General features: G+C 43.8%; 1 protein-coding gene across 1 annotated transcript in view; it reads right to left on the minus strand.

Moving 5' to 3' along the window:
- The window catches only part of LOC112219530 (rhomboid-related protein 1-like), a 63,631-nt gene extending 49,398 nt beyond the window's left edge, over nt 1–14,233 (minus strand). Inside the window, exons 1-2 of the mRNA XM_024380851.2 lie at nt 13,737–14,233; nt 1,687–1,845 (exon numbers count right to left, since the gene is read on the minus strand). Coding sequence (XP_024236619.1) covers nt 1,687–1,845; nt 13,737–13,775 — 198 coding nt within the window. The 5' untranslated portion in view covers nt 13,776–14,233. The remainder of the gene's footprint in view (nt 1–1,686; nt 1,846–13,736) is intronic.
- Between the last annotated feature and the right edge of the window lie 1,643 nt (nt 14,234–15,876).

Raw genomic sequence — 15,876 nt, forward strand, 5'->3', positions numbered from 1 at the left:
AACTCTGAATGATCGGCTATGAAAAGCCAACTGACATTTACTCCTGAGGTGCAGCCCTGTTGCACCTTCTACAACCACTTTGATTATTATTATCACGTGACCCTGCCGGTCATCTATGAACGTTTGAACATCTTGGCCATGTTCTGTTATAATCTCCACCCGGCACAGCCAGAAGAGGACTGGCCACCCCTCAGAGCCTGGTTCCTCTCTAGGTTTTTCTTCCTAGGATCTGGCCTTTCTAGGGAGTTTTTCCTAGCCACCGTGCTTCTACATTTGCTTTGCTTGCTGTTTGGAGTTTTAGGCTGGGTTTCTGTACAGCACTTTGTGACATCGGCTGATGGAAAAAGGGCTTTATGAATACATTTGATTGATTGAAATCAATTTGATTGATGAGATAATATAATGGCAGTGGTGCACTTTCCAACAAAAAATACCATTTAACATTTACATTTTAGTCATTTAGCAGACGCTCTTAACCAGAATGACTTACAGTAGTGAGTGCATACATTTTCATATTTTTTTATACCACTGTCACAGTGGTGTAATACTCGAGACAGACTGGTCTTGAGTCCGGTCTCGAGACCACATATTGAGTCTTGGTCTTGTATCGGACTCGGATACATTTTGACTCCGTCTCGGGCAACGATAATTCCAAGACCATCATTTCTTCACGAGACCAGCGGAGCAGTAAAACTCCTAATTATCAACCCCAGTTCAGTCAACACATAAAACCGCTTCGCCAGGCCAAATACACACTTCTTTCATTCTACATTTATTTTTTACGAATTTGAATGGCTGAAGAATCTACATGTTCGACTGAAATATTAACACGGAAATACTGGGTTCAAATGTCAGCGAGAGCATCTGCATCGCTGATCGCACACTAGCAGCGAGACCTGAGAATTTGAAACGAAAGCTTTCATTACAAACCATGAGCAACACAGAGGGAAAGAAGGAATTGGCTTAGCGAAGTGAAAAAGGTATTGCATTGCGTCAAATTAACCCCGCTGCTTACACCACATGCTGTGAGGAGGAGCGGAGACATGCTCTGGTCTGTGGCCACACAGGGCTGAGAATCACCTCAGCCCCCTCAAAAGGCTTTGCATTCATTCATAACAGGAACACCAGGTCTAAACACAGACAGGTTACAGTAGAGAGGAATGAATGAGAATGATGTCTCGGACCTAGCAGCATCACAAGACTCAGAACACTACTCAGCAGAAGACATCGAGGCAAGGTTTTCTCCTCTGCTCCACCACCAGATAATACAGTACATTTTTTATTTATTTAAATTTATTGAACCAGGCAAGTCAGTTAAGAACAAATTCTTATTTACAATGACGGCCTGGGAACAGTGGGTTAACTGCCTGTTCAGGGGCAGAACGACAGATTTGTACCTTGTCAGCTCGGGGGTTTGAACTTGCAACCTTCCGGTAACATGACACTACAAGTGCATGATATTCTCATGCTATGAATTATGAGTTTGAATGTCTGTGTGCGTGTGTGTGTGTGTGTGAGGCGCACTTGTGCGTTTGTGTGTATTATCATTCAATATTTTGAGTGTGCAATTCTAACCTTTCTCAAATAATTCTGCAGAGTGTGTGTGTGTACTATGCCTTCTTCTGCATGAATGTGCCTCTGTGTGTGTGCGCGTGCTTCTGTGTGAGTACCCTTTCAGCCACTTACCAGCTCAATGAGCTCCTGGTAGCACACCTGTCCCTCCTCGTTGCTCTGCACCAGGGCGAACAGCATGTCCAGTTTGGAGGGGTCCAGCTGCAGCTCATGGTGCTCCACCAGACTGGTGAAGTTCTCCACTGCAATGAAACCGGTGTTGTCTGGGTCCAGCTGGCAAACACAACACAACAAACACTCAGTACAGGCTGACCAGAACAGTGCTGCTGTTGATGATGATAGTAGTAGTGCCTATTAGCAAGAATGGGCGCAATTCCATTCAAATTCACTGAATTTATTTTCATGGAAGATTTTTAAAAATTCTTGCGAATTCAAAAGGGAATTTACCTCATCCCTGAGTATTAGAGTGATCCTCTTTCTTTACCTCCCGTTATACATAATCATAATGAATGAATCTTCCTGAGTGCATCAGTAATCACCTGGTCACACACATTTCCTAGGTGGCAAAGGTCGAATCAGGTCAAATATTATTTGTCATATGCTTTGTAAACAGTCTCTCCCAACAGTGAGAGAAAATGTTTAAACAATAGAAAGATAATGCGGAATAACTACACAATAACAATAACTTGGCTATATACACAGGGTACCAGTACCATGTCCGGATGGATATATAGCCATTTATCGGCGTAGTAACAAACCCCCAACTTGACACCCATGCGACCTCCCCAGTAATGATCAGCCCCTCAGCAACCTGCTCCATCTATTTTTACACACACACACACACACACACACACACACACACACACACACACACACACACACACACACACACACACACACACACACACACACACACACACACACACACACACACACACACACACACACACAACTATTACAATTCTCAACAGTAATTTAAAAGCAAGACAGGATCTTAAAAGTATATTAAATTTCATCCAGGAGGTCACCTATTGAGTAGGGCTGAACTATTCCATAGACAGCAGTCGACAGCAGAGACACAACAGACAATGCCAGGACAATGGCGAGCACTAGAGCCAAGAGAGATGAAAATGTCAATAAGAGCAGCATTAATTAAACCATATTGTCAGTGGGAACATCATTGGAAGAATCAGACCAGCCTTAAAAACAGAACACAAGCCAGCTGTATTTTTTCTACGAATTAAATGGGCAGGCCTAAAGAAAATAACAGACTGGTAACAACAGGCATTGGCAGGACTGATGGGCCAACAGGTCATTCTAATGGTACACCGTGATCTGAACACACTGTATGACTGAAATCCCACTGCTGACACCATATGTCATTATACAGACATTGTATTCTCTTTTTCTTTCATTTTGGAGTTAGTGAGTTGGGTTCTACCGCATTTGCATTTGTGGACAAATCATTGTGGTTTTCATGAATCACCACTCTCACTGTGAGGCCCCCATGGGTTATTACCGCTGATGCTTGCATGCCTCGGCCTCCCCGTAATTGATTTAAGCAGGGAGTGTCATAAAAATGCCAGAGTTGAGCAGTCTGAAATAGTGCCTGGTTAAAAATGGCCCATAAAGTACAAGGTATGTGTGTGTGGTGTACAGTGTCTGTGAGCCTGCATTCTAGTGTGTTTTTGTGTTTGTACTGTATCTATCCATCGTCGACTGCCTCTTTATTTATTTATTTATTTAATATTAGATTTAATTTATTTCGATGGCGCATTAATATCCTGTTCTAGTTTCTCTTTAGGCTGTCGAGCTGTGTCTGTGTTTTTACTACATTTCTGTGTTTTTACTGTGTTTCATATAATGATAAAAGAGATGAAACCAACAGCTCCTTGTTGCTCTAGGGCTGAAAAGTGGTCTTTCAGCTGTTGCATCACTCTGGAGTCACCCACAGTGTGTATCATGTTGGTCTGTGTAAATATAGGAGGAGGAGGTCCTCTCATTCTGAATATAGATGGCTCCATGACTCAGTAGGCAGAGGCCATTCCTTGGCTTCCTCAGGAGGGTAGAGTGGTTCTATAAAACACTGAGCCTGCTAGTGCCAGTCTCTACTGTAGCTGTCTCAAGGTTTACAGCTCGCCAGCTCCACTCAGGGACAAGGAAGATTCATCAGAAAATCCCTGGGAGTGTCTGATACAGTGTGTTTGTGTGTATGTCGATCCCTCTCTCTTTGTGGAGTTCTTTTCCTCCTCCCCGGGACTGATTTCAGGAACGTTTACGGCTGTTTAATTGAATACAAGAAGCTCTTTAATTCCATTTCTACTGCTCACCCTCCCAAGGTCTCTTGTTACTTATTTATTAGTCAGGGGTGGGGTATTAGCAGTCAAATACTAGTGTGTTAGCTTTGATCATGCTTCGAGTCAGATGGTAGCATTTTTGCAGGGCCGGCTTTAGCCTTTTGGAGGCCCTAAGCGAGATTTTGCTGGGAGGCCATCCACCTCGCGGCAAAACATTCTAGTGGCCCCCACTCTTGACGATGGGGAGACATATTTTTGATTGAAAGTTAATTTTCATGCAAATGTTGCATGAAAATGTTCTGCAATTCTACACATTTTGCTCTGGGCGGAGAGAAATGTTGGCAGTTTTAAAAGCTATTTTCCTGCAATTCTACACATTTTGCTCTGGGCGGAGAGAAATGTTGGCAGTTTTAAAAGCTATTTTCCTGCAATTCTACACATTTTGCTCTGGGCGGAGAGAAATGTTGGCAGTTTTAAAAGCTATTTTCCTGCAATTCTACACATTTTGCTCTGGGCGGAGAGAAATGTTGGCAGTTTTAAAAGCTATTTTCCTGCAATTCTACACATTTTGCTCTGGGCGGAGAGAAATGTTGGCAGTTTTAAAAGCTATTTTCCTGCAATTCTACACATTTTGTAATGACTTATGCCATGTTAATATGATATCCGAGTGAGAATGACTAACAAAATCAAATGGGGCTCCCTGGAGGTCAGCGACCCTGGGCACGTGCCCTGTGTGCCCAGTCAGTATGCCCAGTCAGCGTGCCCAGTCAGTATTCGGCCATGATCACATCAAGTTTAGATAGCTTGCGAGACTAACTACCAATCTAAAAATGGTTAGCGGACATGGCTAATTGACTGACTGTCAGTGACTGACATAAGAGAAAAACTGCTGATGCACAAACAAATTTTGAAATTGCACCTTGTGTATTCTACTATTCTTACTCTCAAGACGGGAGCCTCCTAGCAGCCGGGGCCCTAATTGACCGCTTATGTTGCTGATGCCTGGAACCGGCCCTGCATGTTTGCTCTGTTGATGCAAGCAACCAAATGTTATCATCCTTGTGAAATAGTAGGGAGCTAAGAGCAAATAGTGTAAATTCTTGTGTTTTCACAATCACAGACTTTGTTGTGAAGCCATTTTTCATCCCAACAGGCAGGCGCCCATACAAAAGTACACACACAGACCGACGCGAACACAAATACACACACACACATCAGTAATCTGAGCCATCTCCCTGCTCAGTTATCGCACAAACATATCACACACAGAGTAATTTTGGCTGAATTGCCAGGGCCCCTCGCTGGCTGGGCCTGACAGTCTTGAGCTTGGGAAGTGGCTTCCTGAAATGCGGCTAAAGCAAATGCATGTATGAGAATGAACCAAGAAAGAAAAAAATGTCCCAGATCTATTTTTACTTAATCCCCTTACTGTGTGTTTCACAGAGGTTTGTTTAAACACAGCCTATTCTGCCCCTGGGGAGAGAAAGAAGGGTTGCAGATACCAACATTTTGCATAGGCTGAGTGTAGGGCACTAGGATGTTAGGATGGGGAGGGAGGGAGGGAGGTGGGTACATTTGCAAGAAAAAGTGTGAACCCTTTGGAAATATGTGGATTTCTGCATGAAATGGTCATAAAATTTGATCTGATCTTCATCTAGGTCACAACAATAGACAAACACAGTCTGCTTAAACTAATAACACACAAACAATTAAAATGTTTTCATGTCTTTATTTTACACACCATGTAAACATTCTCAGTGCAGGGTGCCAAAAGTATGTGAACCCTCGGATGTAATATCTGGTTGACCCTCCTTTGGCAGCAAAAACCTCAACCAAACATTTTCTGTAGTTGTGGATCAGACCTGCACAACGGTCAGGAGGAATTTTGGACCATTCCTCTTTACAAAACTGTTTCAGTTCAGCAATATTCTTGGAATGTTTGGTGTGAACTGCTCTCGAGGTCATGCAACAGCATCTCAATCGGGTTGAGGTCAGGACTGACTGGGCCACTCCAAAAGGCATATTTTTTTTTCTGTTGAAGCCATTCTGTTGTTGATTTACTTGATTTGGGTTGTTGTCCTGTTGCGTCACCCAACTTCTGTTGAGCTTCAATTGGCGGACAGATAGCCTAACATTCTCCTGCAAAATGTCTTGATAAACTTGGGAATTCCTTTTTCCGTCGATGATAGCAAGCTGTCCAGGGCCTGAGGAAGCAAAGCTGCCCCAAACTATGATGCTCCCTCCACCATACTTGGTGTGCTTGTTGGTGTGCTGAGCCTTTTTTTCTCCACACATAGTATTGTGTGTTCCTTCCAAACAACTCAACTGTAGTTTCATCTGTCAACAGAATATTTTGCCAGTAGCGCTGTGGAACATCAAGGTGCACGTGCAAACTTCAGACAGCAGTGGCTTCTCCCGTGGTGTCCTCCCATGAACACCATTCTTGTTTGGTGTTTTACATATCGTAGACTCGTCAACGGAGATGTTAGCATGTTCCAGAGATTTCTGTAAGTCTTTAGCTGACACTCTAGGATTCCTCTTAACCTCATTGAGCATTCTGCGCTGGGCTCTTGCAGTCATATTTGCAGGACGGCCACTCCTAGGGAGAGTAGCAACAGTGCTGAACTTTTTCCATTTATAGACCATGTCTTACCGTGGACTAATGAACATCAATGCTTTTAGTGATACTTTTGTAACCCTTTCCAGCTTTATGCAAGTCAACAATTCTTAATCTTAGGTCTTCTGAGATCTCTTTTGTTTGAGGCATGGTTGACATCAGGCAATGCTTCTTGTGAATAGCAAACTCAAATTTTGTGACTGTTTTTTATGGGGCAGGGCAGCTCTAACCAAAATCTACAATCTCGTATCATTGATTCGACTCCAGGTTGACTCCTGACTCCAATTAGCTTTTGGAGAAGTCATTAGCATAGAGGTTCACATACTTTTTCCAACCTACACTGTGAATGTTTTAATTATGTATTCAATATAGACAAGAAAAATACAATAATTTATGTGTGTTATTAGTTTAAGCACACTATGTTTGTCTATTGTTGTGAAGGTTAGATGAAATTTGATGTCTAATTTATGCAGAAATCCAGGTCATTCCAAAGGGTTCACATACTTATTCTTGCCACTGTATATAGATAGCAGGAGAGAGAGAAAGAAAATTGAATTGAGTGAGAGAAATAGAGGAAAAGAGAGAACGTCAGAGACTGCTCAACCACTGTGTAGCATTCAGTTAGTCAGACGTCTCTAACACACTCCAACAGTCCAAATCTATCAGAAGGCTGTGACACACTCCGGTGCTCTGCATCACCCGGGCACACAGAGGAGCCACGAAGTCTGATCACTGTCTGGCCCCATATGTCATTGTCACATCGCCACGGTTACCATGTGGGGTTTTACACTGCAAATTGAACTGTAGCCTATACTGTAAATAGAGACAGTATTTGCCTAACCTTCTACTGGAAGGGTGTTACACAAGTACCGGGAGCTGAGAATGAAGGTGAAGAGGTGGTGAAAGATTGGTCCTTGTTGGTAGTTATGACGATTAACAATCAATACATTCAAGGAGGAAAACAGAGACGAATGAACGTTAGGTTATAAGCGTCACCTTTTTTTCTTAGTAAGGGTAGTGGGGTCCATGACTGTTTGAGAGAGAGAGAGACAGAGACAGAGAGACAGAGAGAGAGAGAGAGAGAGAGAGAGAGAGAGAGAGAGCTGTTATTGAAATAATACAACACCGGGAGGATGATGCGTTGACAAGCCACATCGTCGCCATGGTTACGGGTTTCCTGTGTGTCACAGCTTTCGCATTTCCCTTTATGAGGGGGAATTGAGAGAGGAGGGGGGGTAGAGAGCACTGGAGTAGGGAAAGAAGGATATAGATGGATGGAGAGATAATTAGAGGAATGGATAGAAGGATAGGCTGGTGAAAAAGGGATGATGAAAGAGGTGAGGGCTAAGGGGTCAAGGGGCGGGGGGGTGGTAACAGCAGGACCTGCGGATGAAGAGGGTGAAAGGGTTAACAAAAATAGAGAAAAACAAGATAGGGTGAAGAAAATATGGTGGGAGCAAGTAGAAGGGGATGGATGAGGATAAGGGGATGAAATAGTGTGGAGGAGGAGGAGGCGGCTGTGCTGACTGCAGGGGAAAGATCACGTCGTTAACCCTCAAGACCTCTATTACCGTCAGCAGACAACCAGCCACTGAGGCTAACCCCAGAGCAGGTGTCACTTAACCGAGTCCAGGACTACAGTTGGAGGGGGAGGAAACCCTGACCTGGGAACAGACCTTGGCCCTAAATAAAAACAAGGAAGATTTGTTTGTCCACATTGCAAGATCTACATCCTCACATCCAGACTAAAATGGATGGGTCTGTGTGTGCCTACCTAGTAAGAGTGTAGTACTGTAATAGCATGGGTGTAGTAATGTAGCAATGTAGAAGAAGTGTAGTAATATTTTAAGTATTGTAGTAGTATCAGAGTGGTGTGGTAGTGTTGTAGTATAAGCAGGGTTGGAAAATAAGATAGCCCAAGGCTAGTACTTTTCAGACTGGGCTAGTCAAAATTGCGGTCTACTAGCCTGCTATGCCATTGCCCAAAATCCTTAATTTCCATACCAGAGTACAAGTATAGCAGGGTAGTAATATACCTGTAGCATCTGAGTATTGCTGTAGTATGAGAGTTGTATCAGTGTTGCAGTAATATTTGCGCGGCAGTGTATTAACACAGCGATAGCGTCTGAGCTAAGCAGTGAATCAGCTCCAGTGCCCCAGGACCCACTGCTGTTCTTTGACAACCGGGCCCTCTAATTATTATACATCAGCAGCATTCTAGGCTACTGTGGCACTGACTGCAAGATGGTGGCAGTCAGGCCATGACAACAGCTTTCTCTCTCTCTAGTCTCTACTCTCGCTCCACACAGACAGAGCAGAACTCCTTGATTCATGCCGAATCCATGACCACATTTTCTCCCTTTGACATGCAGTCACACAAACAGCAGCAGGAGACATTCCTCAAATGCTATGCATGAAAAGCACCACGCTGATGGCATCAGACCTCGATGAAAGAGAAAATAAGAACCTCATCCTTGCTATGGTTGGCATATATACACGCCAAAACTGTATAACACTGTCCTCAGATCATTTATGTAGCAGGTGAAAATAGCTCTGATAAAGAGGGGAAAGAAGATATGCAAAGGAGATATTAATCAACTAATGATTGCAAGGCTCAGTGATGGTGGAGCTCGAACTCAGGCTGCCAATTTCCTTATTAAGTGACATGGCTATATGAATAACCATTAGACAAACAGAAGTGTGAGTGCGTCTGTGTTTGTTAAGTATGAGTCTGAGTGTGAGTCAGTGAGTGTATGTGCCTGCATGGGACAGAAATAGCCTGAGCTCAGTACTGCTACCTCCTGCAGACAAAGACTAATAAAACTCACTCCTGTAGCTACTCTCTCTCTCGTGCTGCAGTCTGATGTAGCAGCCCAATGTGAGAGGTACATGCAACTAGCTACATGTAGCACAACTCCACTCATAACCCTATATGAGTGAAAGGAGACTAGACCAACATAAAGTCAACCTGCTGATCTAGGCCTACATGAATGTCTACACATCTGAGCCTATGAAAATATAGCCTACAGAGACATTTTGAGGAGACAAGAACAACAAAGTATCTCTTAGGGGAGAAAATATTGGTCTACTCTACTTTCAAGTTGAGGTCTGCCACACATTATGGATAAATAGATGTTGACATGCACACCCTCCGTTGCTTTCCTGGGCTAACACAAAGAGAGTTTTTCTCCATTGAAACCAGACACTTTAAAGCTAAAGAATTCCCTCTACCTGTGCACCTTCCATGAATTACTCATAAATGATTCAATATGCATGCTGCTGCTCGAAAACTTTGAAAACCATCACCATGACCACAGCACATCCTTTTACCACATTGATATTCACACAATATTCCTTGGTGGCTTTTCACCTTCTTCTCATACATAAACACACACAAATATTGAAAAAAGGTGGGGTAAAACACGCACGCACACATACCACAGCTTGTATTGCTATCCTTGTGGCGACCAAAGAATTGATTCCCATCCAAAATCATATTTTCCCTAAACCTAACCCCTAACTTTAAAACTATACCTAACCACTAACCCTAACCTTAATTCCGTTCAACTGACAACGGGGTCAGCCTGCAGCCACCCGGGCCGCCACAAGGAGTCGCAAGAGAGCGATGAGCCAAGTAAAGCCCCCCCGACCAAACCTTCCCCTAATCCTTCCCCTAACCCTTCCCCTAGCTGGGCCAATTGTACACTGTTCTATGGGACTCCCGGCCACAGCCCGGAAATGAACCCGGGTGTGTAGTAACGCATCTAGCACTACGATCCAGTGTCTTAGACCGCTGCGCCACTCGGGAGGACCGGCCTAAATCTTAATTCTAACCCTAATTGTATCCCAAACCCTAAACCTAACCCCTAAGCCTAAAAAAATACATTTTTCTTGTGGTTATCGGCAAAATGTACCAACTTCCAAATTCTCCTTGTTTTACTATCCTTGTGAGAACTTCAGGTACCCACAAACGCACACACCTCTAAGTCTGTTGATAAATGTGTTACTGATGGGCCACTCGTGATCCTTAGACCCTGCAGCAGATAATCGATGCCTCCCTCTCTGTGCTCAATCTGTCAGTCAGTCAAATCCCCAGCTGGTGGAGGGATGGGGGGGGTGACTGACACGATGCACGTTAGACATTGATTAAAAAATAACCATTAAAGTAGTCTTTGATTTTGATAGCAAAACGCTTCAAATACTAAAACTGAAAAAATTGAAAAATGTTCAAAGTTGAATAAATGCTTCCTGAGAGAGCTGAAAAGAGTGCTTGAGGCTGTAGCTGTCTCAGTGCTGGACAATGGTGGAGAAAAGTACCCACTTGTCATACTTCAGTAAAAGTAAAAATACCTTAATAGAAAATGACTCAAGTAAAAGTGAAAGTCAAATAGTACTTGCGTAAGGTCTAAAAGTAAAAATATTTGGTTTTAAATATACTTAAGTATCAAAATTAAATATACTTGCTAAAATATACTTGACGCTACAATATATAACTTTTTCAGTGACCTGACCAAATTCATATAGAAATGTGAGTTATAGATCTTTAATTCCCGTTGAAGGCAAGTCTAAGAAACAATAGATCTGTTTTATGTCTCCTATTTCTAACGCTTCCCGTCCTGAAATGTTGTTTTTGCGTCATTAACACTAGCTTCTAACAGCTGAATATACAATATTTTTGCTTATGGAAAATATACTTCACAGCGGTTTAGATGTTACAATGATTTTCTACACAGTGACTGCTTGTTTTGTCACATAAACTGAAATTAGGCGAACTATTCAAATTTTAGTAACCAGGAAATGGCAGAGTGATTTCTGCATAGTATCAAATCTTTAAGTATTAAATGTAAAAAAATATATAATAATCCAACTCCTTATATAAAGCAAACCAGACAGCACCATTTTCTAGTTTTTTAAAAACATTTATGGATAGCCAGCGGCACACTCCAGCAGTCAGACATCTTTACAAACGAAACATGTGTGTTTAGTGAGTCCGCCAGATCAGAGACAGTGGGGATGACCAAGGATGTTCCTCTTGATAAGTGTGAATTGGACCATTTTCTTGTCCTGCTAAGCATTCAATATGTAACTTTTGGGTGTCAGGGAAATGTATGGAGTAAAAAGTACATTATTTTCTTTAGGAATGTAGTTATGTAAAAGTAGTCACAAATATAAATAGTAAAATAAATTACAGATACCCCAAAAAACTACTTAAGAAGTACTTTACACCACTGATACTGCAAAGCACAGCATTGCCCCTGGGTTGTTATGTAACCAAGAGGAAAATCTGTCAATATTTCCAAGATACTCAAGGAATAGGAAAAAGACCAGACACCTAGACAGACCTATGGCACACAGCAACACAGGTACAAGCTAGTGCCCAGATGATTGCCCTACTGACTACAGTAAAATCATCAGGTCAGGACCAACCATCTCCAGATAAATTACCCCATAACCACTGCTTCCAGGTTGAGAGAATGCCGAGAATGTGCAAAGCTGTCATCAAGGCAAAGGGTGGCTATTTTGAAGAATCTCAAATATAAAACATATTTTGATTTGTTGAACACTTTTTTGGTTACTACATGATTCCATATGTGTTATTTCATAGTTTGATGTCTTCACGATTATTCTACAATGTAGAAAATAGTCAAAATAAAGAAAAACCCTTGAATGAGTAAGTGTGTCCAAACTTTTGACTGGTACTCTGCGTGAGAATGCTGTTCATTAACTACAGCTCAGCGTTCAATACCATAGTGCCCACAAAGCTCATCACTAGGCTAAGGACCCTGGGACTAAACACCTCCCTATGCAACTGGATCCTGGACTTCCAGACGGGCCGCCCCCAGGTGGTAAGGGTAGGCAACAACACATCTGACACGCTGATGTTGAACACGGGGGCCCCTCCGGGGTGCGTGCTTAGTCCTCCCCTGTACTCCCTGTTCACCCACAACTGTGTGGCCAAGCAAGACACCAACACCATCATTAAGTTTGCTGAAGACAGGGCCTCCCGAGTGGCACAGTGGTCTAAGGCACTGGATCGCAGTTGCTAGCTGTGCCACTAGAGATACTGGTTAGAGTCCAGGCTTTATCGCAGCCGGCCGTGACCGGGAGACCCATGGGGTGGCGCACAATTGGCCCAGTGTCGTCCGGGTTAGGGAAGGGTTTGGCCAGCAGGGATGTCCTTGTCCCATCGCGCTCTAGCGACTCCTGTAGCAGGCTGGGCACATGCAGGCTGGCACAGTTGCCAGGTGTACGGTGTTTCCTCTGACACATTGGTGTGGATGGCTTCCGGGTTAAATGGGCATTGTGTCAAGAAGCAGTGCTGCTTGGTTGGGTCGTGCTTCGGAGGACGCAGGGCACTCGACCTTTGCCTCTCTCAAGTCCGTACGGGAGTTGCAGCTATGAGACAAGCCTGTAACTACCAATTGGATACCACGAAATTGGGGAGAAAAATGGGTAAAAGTATTTTTAAAAAGCTTCCTGACATCTAGGACCTATATACTAGGCGGTGTCAGAGGAAGGGCCCAAAAAATTGTCAATACTTCAGACACCCAAGTCATAAACTGTTCTCTCTGCTACCGCACAGCAAGCGGTACCAGAGCGTCAAGTCTAGGACCAAAAGGCTCCTTAACAGCTTCTACCCCCCAAGCCATAAGACTGCTGTACAATTAATCAAATGGCCACAGGAACTACTTGCATTGACGCCCCCTCCTACTGCTGCTACCCCTACCTACATGTACAAATGACCTCGACTAACCTGTACCGATGCACATCAACTCGGTACCCCCTATATATATTGCTATTTTGTGTTACTTAAATATATTTTTTTATTTAGTAAATATTTTATTAAGACTATTTTATTAAAACTGCATTGTTGGTTAAGGGCTTGTAAGTAAGCATTTCACGGTAAGGTTTGTATTCGGCGCATGTGACAAAATTGTATTTGATGCCGACATCACATTTTATTTGTCACATGCGCCGAATACAACAGGTGTAGGTAGACCTTACCGTGAAATGCTTACAAGCCCTTAATTACAACAACGCAGTTCAATAAATAAAGTGAATAATTATGAAATAAAATAAAGTAAAGCTTTTTTTTAAAGTAACACAATACCACATGCCCCTTCCCCCTTCCCCTAGCAGCAGTTCTACACCTGCCTCTTGTCTTTCATCCCTAGATAGAAAGAGTGCGGCTGGCTGCTGGCAGGAGACGGTAACCATAGAAACCTCCCGCCGCTGCTTTGCTCGCTTACCTGCTCTTGTATGAGCTGAAACAGGGAGCTTCTATCCATATACTGGCCAGGGAGTTGAGAGGAGCCGCCGAGGACAAGGGCATAGATAGGGAGGAGCAAGCGGGCTGCTGGTGCTGGTTGGGGAGAAGGGGACGGGGAGTGGGGTTGGGGGAGGTAGGAGCGGGTGACTAAATCGTAGCGTTAGCCCCCTCCACTACACGACACGGCTACGTCCCCTGCTCAAAGGATGGAGAAACCCGGATAACTTGATTCCTGGTGGCCCCTTGCTCTCCTGTTAGCGCTGTGGCTAACTAGCGTGGTAATCAGCAGCGTCTGTAGTGGTGGCAGGGTATTCTGTGGTGCCAGTGCTGTGTGGAAAGGAGGCAGCCCAGCAAAACAAGCAAACAGCAGATTCAGCAGCTCTCATTCACGCACTCTCCTCCTCGCTAACCTCTGCCCTGCAGCACTGACTGCTCCCTCTCTCCTCACTGACACTGCACTGCCTGCATACCAATGATGCAGGGGAGGGAGGTGGCTCCTCTCGGCCAATGGGAACCGGAACAGGAGGGGCCACTGGCTGCAGCTCATTTCCACATTGCAAGGAGAGCGTCTTGAAGAGGAAGAGAGGATGAGCTCCACTGCGGCTATGTGCCTACTACAGGCTCAGATAGGGATGCACGTAGGCACATCTAAAACACATACACACGGACAGAGAGAGAGAGAGAGAGAGAGAGAGAGAGAGAGAGAGAGAGAGAGAGAGAGAGAGAGAGAGAGAAAACACCTAAGCTCCTTGTGAACAGACTGAATATATGCACACATGTACAGTACATGCAGGCCTATCACACATTGTAACAGAAACGTGAATATACATCACACTCACATCGCACACATGGAACCACACAAATATTACACTAAAGCACACTTACAGAACCATGACGAAATACCAATTCCACCTCCATGGTATCGCATAAATGAATACAACTGCAATAACATTTGGGCAAAAATCCCTGGTGTACAATTGATCATTATAAGTAAAACCAGTACAAAGCCTTTATGTTAATCCCATGCATAATTAATGTAAATTCCGAAGAGACTGGTGTATGGGGAACTGAACATAAAGGTCAGAACATCAGATTGATGAATGGCGACTCGTAACCCCTTGTGTGGGCAGCCCTGGTAGGAGCAGTGCCATTACCAGACCTATTTCCTTAGAAGAGAACACATTATCATTCCATATGCATGTATACATCATAACCACTCCTCTTAAGGACAATGAGGATAGCTGGGGATACAGTAAATCCTGCTTCATAAAGTGAGCTGGTGTATTCGCTCCAATTGAAAGCTGTAGTAAGGTTGCTGTAGCTCAGCTATGACCTGACAGTGTATGAGGCCATCAGTGTGCGACAACAGGTCAGGAACCCCTCTCCGTCTACAGTCCACTGTCCCCTCTCAGATCCAGTTCCAACTCCCAGGTCCTATGATGCTCTGCCTCTCGCCCAGTGACAAGACAGAGGCTCTCTGTCTGTCTGTCTGTCTGTCTGTCTGTCTGTCTGTCTGTCTGTCTGTCTGTCTGTCTGTCTGTCTGTCTGTCTGTCTGTCTGTCTGTCTGTCTGTCTGTCTGTCTGTCTGTCTGTCTGTCTGTCTGTCTGTCTGTCTGTCTGTCTGTCTGTCTGTCTGTCTGTCTGTCTGTCTGTCTGTCTGTCTCTCATAATTGCACTACACACTGTGACTCTCCAGGTCTTGGTGAATATAGTACCAGTCTAAAGTTTGGACACACTTACTCATTCAAGGTCTTCTTTATTTTTAACTAATTTCTACATTGTAGAATAATAGTGAACACACCAAACCTATGAAATAACACGTCTGGAATCATGTAGTAAGCAAAAAAGTGTTAAACAAATATACTTTATATTATTCAAAGTTGCCACCCTTTTGCCTTGATGACAGCTTTGCACACTCTTGGTATTCCCTCAACTAGCTTCATGAGGTAGTCACCTGGAATGCATTTCAATTAACAGGTGTGCCTTCAAGTGCAGTCACAGAAACCATCAAGCGACATGATGAAACTGGCTCTCATGAGGACCGCCACAGGAAAGGAAGACCCAGAGTTACCTCTGCTGAATGAGGATAAGTTCATTAGAGTTAACTGCACCTCAGATTG

The sequence above is a fragment of the Oncorhynchus tshawytscha genome, linkage group LG25 (genome assembly GCF_018296145.1).
Source record: "Oncorhynchus tshawytscha isolate Ot180627B linkage group LG25, Otsh_v2.0, whole genome shotgun sequence".
Taxonomy (NCBI): domain Eukaryota; kingdom Metazoa; phylum Chordata; class Actinopteri; order Salmoniformes; family Salmonidae; genus Oncorhynchus; species Oncorhynchus tshawytscha.